The sequence below is a fragment of the Gracilinanus agilis genome, chromosome 1 (genome assembly GCF_016433145.1).
Source record: "Gracilinanus agilis isolate LMUSP501 chromosome 1, AgileGrace, whole genome shotgun sequence".
Classification (NCBI taxonomy): domain Eukaryota; kingdom Metazoa; phylum Chordata; class Mammalia; order Didelphimorphia; family Didelphidae; genus Gracilinanus; species Gracilinanus agilis.
The window spans coordinates 134,613,349-134,619,940 of NC_058130.1; the positions used below are offsets into that span (position 1 = coordinate 134,613,349).

A 6,592-nucleotide genomic window follows, 5' to 3' on the forward strand; every position below is an offset into this window, starting at 1 on the left:
TATATATATATATATATATATATATATATATATATCCTCAACCCTTTTTTAGCCAACCCCTAAAATACTCCCACATTTCCATGTTCATCTAAAGCAACACAAGGAACTTCCACACACCATTTGGGAGAAGGCTCATGCTTTTTCTCAACTTCTGAGTCTTACTCACTCCAGGAGACCCAAGCTGCCTAGTTGATCCAATCATGAAATGATCATTTTAGGTTTGGAAGCACAACTCTCTCCATCATACTAAGATGAGCCAGTGGGTGTGCATTGGGGAATGGGGAGGGGGAGAGGAGGTGGGAGGACATTGAGGGAAAGATGCAGAAGGAGCAGGAAACAGAAAGGGATGGATAATTTCAAGACGGGGAACCCAGGGCTAATTTTCATAATATTGACAGCAGGTATATTTCTCCAGTACCTCAACATTTGTAAAATACATTCCTTAGCCTTCTGAAAAAGGGGCTGGAAATATTATCCCCACTTCACAAACGAAGAAACAAAAGCTACAAAGAAATTAAATGACATGCTCAAAGTCACACGGTGAAGTTTTGTGTTTGTTTGTATTAGGATGGGGGGAGGAGGAACCCTGACTAGGACATATCTAAATTTTCTTTCCTACACTAATGACTGTAAATTCCAAATCTCAGAGCAGGCCCCTGAACTATGATCCTCGGAACCGAGCCGCCTCGCCCCACACAACTGCCTACGCTCCATGGGTTCCAGGCAGGCTCCCCATCGCCAGGTCGCCGTCTAATCCACGCCCCAGCCCCGGAGACCAAAACCGGGCAAGGGAAGCACCGAGACCAGAATGATGGCTGGCCTGCACCAGGAGGGAGGAGGCGTGGTGGCTGCAGCCCAGGAGAGTCCCCAGAGCCGCGGGTCGGCGCAGCTCTGCCCTCTCAACTCCTGGGGAGGCCCCAGGTGCAGCCCCCTGGAGACCCTCCGCCTCAGCCCACCAGCCGGCTTTGAGCACTGCTGCCCAAGGCGTCGCTATCTGGGGGTGGGCTCCGAGCCCCGAATCCGGGGGTCCGGATAGGACTCACCCCGAACTACCCTTGGCACCGACTGGGGGAGCCCCCACCAGGTCGACGAGAATTGCAACGACCCTAGAGCTTCCAGCGGCCGTCCGGAAGCTCAGCAGACACTTCCGGCAAAACTGTGGCCTGCTAAGAAGCTCCCGGGCAAGGCCTGCCGGGAGTTGTAGTCCCAGAGGCTCGTTGCTTTCTTCCCCCTTAAATCGAGTGCGATGGGAGGAGACTCAAAGGGTCTGGGACGCCGCTGAAATGAATCACGTGGCGGGACCTTCCGGCCTGCGCTCTGGCACATCTTCCTCTTCCTTTGAAATTGAAGTAGGTGGGCGGAGATTTAGCGAGATAGAGACCGAGGAACTAATTATCACGTGACGTAGCCTCGGAACCTCCCGGGAGTTGTAGTCCAAGGTGGATAGTCGAACATGAACACTGCGACTGGCCAGAGGATGGTGACCCGCGGCATGAGCCGCTGTCCCGGGCAGCGACTATTCTCGGAGGAAAAGCTTCCGCGGTCCCTTGGCAAAAATCCAGTCTCAGGTAGCACCGCTGAGTCCTACCGTCTTTCACCCTTACATTTAGACTTAGGATCTGAGTTCGAATTCTAGCTGTGCTACTTTGTATCACCTTGTGTAACCTTAGTTTCGGTTTCCCCCTCTGTAAATTGAAGGAGTTGGATGAGGTGATCTCCAGGAACCCCTCAACTTCGACATCTCTAGTACCTGACTCCCAATTTTTTTTTAGACCCATACTTTTTATCTTGGAATAAATACTAAATAGTGATTCCAAGGCACAAGAGCGGTTAGAGCTAGGTAATTGAGGTTAAGTGACTTGCCCAGGGTCGTACAGCTAGAACAATTAGACCCCAGTACTCAGGCCTGGCGATCCATTCATTGTACTATTTAGCTGCCCTTATTGTAGAAGTCTAATAAATGTTTGTGGAGTGATTGATTAAGCCTATCGAAGGGATTTGAACCCACCTTGAGAGCCTGAGTGAGGTGGGGGATGGGAGGAAGGATTCTGAGGTAGGGACTATGAAAAGAGGAGGAGGAACAGGGCAGGGACCCTCAGCCTATAGGGTAGAAGGGCAGAAGGAGCCTTAGGGGTAAAAAGACTTCCCTGAGGGGTAGAAAGAGTTGTGGATGTTTCTGAAGTATTTGGACATTTATTTATTGTATTCGTTTATTTGAAAAAAAAAAAAAAAAAAAAAACCTCCCTTGGGGTAACTAGGTAGCACAGTTGATTGAGTGTGGGCCCTGGAGTTGGAAAGACCTGGGTTCAAATGTGAGCTTAGATACTTCCTAGCTGTGTGACCCAGGGCTAATCACTTAAACCCAGTTGCCTAAGCCTTTCCGCTCATCTAACTTATGATCCATACTTAGAATCAGTTCTAAGACAGAAGGTAAGGGGTTTGAAAAAAAGAAAGAAAAAAACCCTCCCATCTATCTTCCTCACCAGGAATAAGGCTTCCTCCAAAGTTGTGACCAAAAAAAAAAAAAGTTTCAATCACCATTTGAAGGTGGGCTTTTCCACTCAGTTGTACTGAGGGCATAGGCCGAAGGTCCATCCTGTGTGATCTCATTAGCTTCCTTTTTCACCTATTCTAGCTATCCCTGAGCTTTGAGAGGCAGGCCACTCCCCTACTTTAAAAGAAAAGACAGAAAGGGCTGAAAGAAAGAGAAAAATTTGAAACTCATGATTTTCTAAAATGAATGTTAATGATTTTTTTGTAACTCTTACCTTCCATCTTAAAATCAATTCTGTGTATTGGTTCCAAGGCAGAAGAATGGTAAGAACTAAGCAATGAGAGTTAAGTGATTTGTCCAAGGTAACACAGCCAGGAAATGTTTGAGGCTAGATTTGAACCCAGAATTTCTCATCTCTAGGCCTGGCTCTCAATCCACAGAGCCACCTTCCTGCCCCCAATAAGAGTCATTCTTTTTTAAAGTTTTTAAGAGGAAAGAACAGGTATTTACCAAAGCTAGGGTCTGGACTCTTTGCAGGGAAAAAGGAAAAACCGAAAGCAGTAAGAAGACAAAGGAAGGTAAAACTTGAGATAGCTTATGAGACTTCGGATAGAGATGGAGCTATGGACAGTGATGGCAGCACTTCCAAGAAACCCAAATGGGAGCCCCTCAACTGGAGACTCCAGCTAGAGAATATCCGAGAAATGAGGAAATCAAAAGATGCACCTGTTGATCACATGGGAGCTGAGCAATGTCATGACCAAAATGCTTCCCCAGAGGTAATAAAGAGACCCACCAAATCCTCAACCTCATACACTCCAGGTTGTCAGCCCTCAATGTGCTCTAAGCCTATTCTTGTCTTTTAGAGTAGGAGGAACCTTTCTGTCAACTCCCAGGACACCCCTAGCTCCAAACCAGATTCTCTGTCTATTCAGTAAGGATTTTGTGTTGTCAAATTCCCTTTAAGGAAGCCTTTGAATCAGTCTGGCTTTACTGGCAGGAAGTTGACCATAGAAATTGGCCATTCTTTTGGACCAATAAGATGCTCTCTATATCTGGTATCGTTAAGGGTTAGCAAAATAATTTTCTTCTCCTTTTAGATTCCTGTATGGTGGCTACATTTGGTACCTGTGAGAAAACCATGGGCTTAAGCCTCAAATCTGACAAAGCATCCATTTCACATTTGCCACTTAATCTTGGTACCAGTGAGTGCCATCAACTAGCCAGGTGCTATGTTCTCTAGAGGAGTGATGGCAAACCTTTTAGAGACCAAGTGCCCAAGCTGCATCCCTCACCCCAGACAGGAGAGGGAAGAAGTGCTTCCATTGGGCTGCTGGGCAGAGGGATGGGTCATATGAGAAATGTCCTCAGGCACAGTGGTGAGAGGGAAAGGGAGCAGCCCCCTCCGGCATGTGTGTCATAGATTCACCAACATGGTTCTAGAGGGTCTATTTCATTACTCAATGTATCACCTCCTTCTTTCTCCATATGACTTCCTCTCTTTCCTGGTTTCCACCCACCAGGTGATGAGATATCAAGTGCTGTTATCACTGATGCTGTCCAGTCAGACCAAAGACCAGGTCACAGCAGCTGCCATGGGGCGGCTGAGGGAAAGGGGCCTGACTCTAGACAACATCTTGCAAATGGACGACAATACCCTGGGTCAACTCATCTATCCAGTTGGCTTTTGGAAGGTGAGTCCAACAGGCCCAGGGAGATCTTTCCCAAAGCAGTGAGGTGGAACCCAGGGCCAGGAGAACTAAGGTAACAGTGGCTACCTGCAGGATCCAATATAAAGTGTATAAAGCTCTATACAACCTGACCTTGCCCTTCCTGTGTTCTTACACACTTTATTCCCTCACACACTCTATAGTCTAACTATACTATCACCCACCTCCATGCCTTTGTACTCACTGTGTCTGAAAGTCTTCCTCTTCATCTATGCCTCTTAGAAACCCTGGCTTCCTTCAAGACTCTGCTATTCTAGAACCTTCCCCTGTATAGTTACCTTCTAGCTACTTTGTACGTATCGTGCCTATATCTGTTTATTTATTCCCCCTTACCCTAATAGAATGTAAGCTCCTTGAGGGCAGAGTCTGTTTTCTGTCTTTCTTTGTATCCTCAGCTTTTAGCAGAATGCTTGGTCCGTGGGAAGCATTTGATAAATGCTTGCCAATTGATTAATTGAAAAGAGTGATCAAAAGCATAAAGGTAGAAAAAAAGGCAAGTTGATGTCAGATTGTGGAAAGTTTTGAATGTTAAGCCAAAAAAATTTGGATTTTTAGATTCTAGTCAATGGGGAGCTATTGTTGGTTTTAAGCAGGGGAGCAATAATGGTCAGAGTTTTGTGTTAGGATGAAAAACAGCATTATAGGATAAATTGGGGTAGACAGTGGTAAATAAGACAGGAGACAAGGAGACTCAGTAAGAGACTGTTGTGATAGTTGAGGCAGGAAATAATGACTTGGGTAGGAATAGAAGGGAGGAGATAGGCCTTCATACCAAGAAATATTTCTCAAAGGAAAAATTGGCAAGACTATGCCTTCTCGAACAAAGGAACAAGAAGGACTTCTAACCTAAACAGAAGCAATAAGCTCAGCTCCCCCAAACCTACTGCAGAAAAAGCTAAGAAAACTACATTAGACCCAACAAGTAGCAGTAGATCCAATGAAAAACTACAGTGACTTTATTCACTCCAGAACTGCAGCACAAAAAGTCAGCCAGAAGCTCACAGGCAATAAATAAGAAAGAGAGTGGGAAGCATCAGAAAAGCCAGTGCCTGTGCTCAGACAAACCAAATGGCAACTTCCCAGTGTGACCAAAGACACATATAGCTTGCTGAGCTCTCTGTCCAGAGGCAGGAGGAACAGTGCTCCCCTACGAGAGCCTCAAGGTAGTCAGAATCCCCACAGCAGGAACCTTCCTTCAAAGGGATCAAGAGCCAGCAGTGACCAGTCCAGTCACAACAGCATATAGACCAAAACAGCAAAGCCCCAGGCCCTTAGTCCTCTGTCCTGAAATGCCATAAAGGACCTTTCAAATCCATCGCTGTGGACTTCACAGATGCTAGACGGTGGAGAAGGGCAGAGAGCCTGGCCCTGATACAGCATCCTAATTTAGGAGCTAAGGGTAGACAGATGAGGAAGCAAAAGAAGATACAGACCACTAAAGAAAATTAGCATAGATCCAAAGATGCCCAAAAATCCACCTCAGAAGGGACGTATAACTCCCTAACAACTACGAGTAACCTCTCAAAGTGGGGAAAAAAGGATTTTCCCAAAAGGCGATATAAAGTAATATATACACATATATACACTCATATCTCTAGATCTATATGAAAAATAAAGCAAGAAATAAAAAGTAAAATAAGTGCTCTGGAGGAAAGAATTAGAAGATGAATAAATAGCTTAGCACAAAAAGTGAGGAAGGAAAAAAGAAAGGAAGGAAGCATTTATTAAGTGCTAATTCTATATCACAGATTATTGATAAAAATAGAAAAATAAGAATCTATTGGAGGAGACACCCTATATGGGAGAGTTGAGCAGTAGAACAAATTAAAGGATCTGTTGATGCTAAGGGAACAGCTACAAGACCCAAGGGTCCTTAGAATGTATTGGCAGTTCAGGTAGCAATGTCTAGGGGCCTGAAGGACATAGTAGTGGTTAAATAGGGTATGGGAGGAAGGGAGAAAAGTCAAAAATGAATCAAAGATTCCAAGCATGGGTAGCTGGGAGAATGGAGGTAACCTCTTTTTTTTTTTTTTTTTAAACCCTTACCTTCTGTCTTAGAATTAATAACATGTATGGGTTCCAAGGTGGAAGAGTGGTAAAGGCTAGGCAATGAGAATTAAGAGACTTGCCCAGGGTCACACAGTTAGGAAGTATCTGAGGCCAGATTTGAACTGAGGACCTCCCATCTCTGGGCCTGGCTCTCAATCCACTGAGCTACCCAGCTGCCCCCTTGGAGGTACCTCTTGCAGAAATTGGAACCAATACACGGTATTGATTCTAAAACAGAAGAAAAGGAAGGAAGGAAAGAAGGGAGAGAGAGAGAGACAGACAGAGAGAGAGAGAGAGAGAGAGAGAGAGAGAGAGAGAG

General features: G+C 45.4%; 1 protein-coding gene across 3 annotated transcripts in view; it reads left to right on the top strand.

Annotated features, from left to right (window-relative positions):
* The first annotated feature begins 1,452 nt into the window (after window positions 1–1,452).
* Window positions 1,453–6,592, top strand: part of NTHL1 (nth like DNA glycosylase 1) — a 19,879-nt gene continuing 14,739 nt past the window's right edge. For 2 of the 3 annotated variants that reach the window (XM_044657256.1, XR_006505098.1), the window contains exons 1-3: window positions 1,453–1,568; window positions 3,032–3,273; window positions 4,018–4,188. In XM_044657256.1, the coding sequence (XP_044513191.1) occupies window positions 1,454–1,568; window positions 3,032–3,273; window positions 4,018–4,188 (528 nt within the window). In that variant the 5' untranslated portion in view covers window position 1,453. The remainder of the gene's footprint in view (window positions 1,569–3,031; window positions 3,274–4,017; window positions 4,189–6,592) is intronic. The other variant, XM_044657268.1, reaches the window with a different exon arrangement.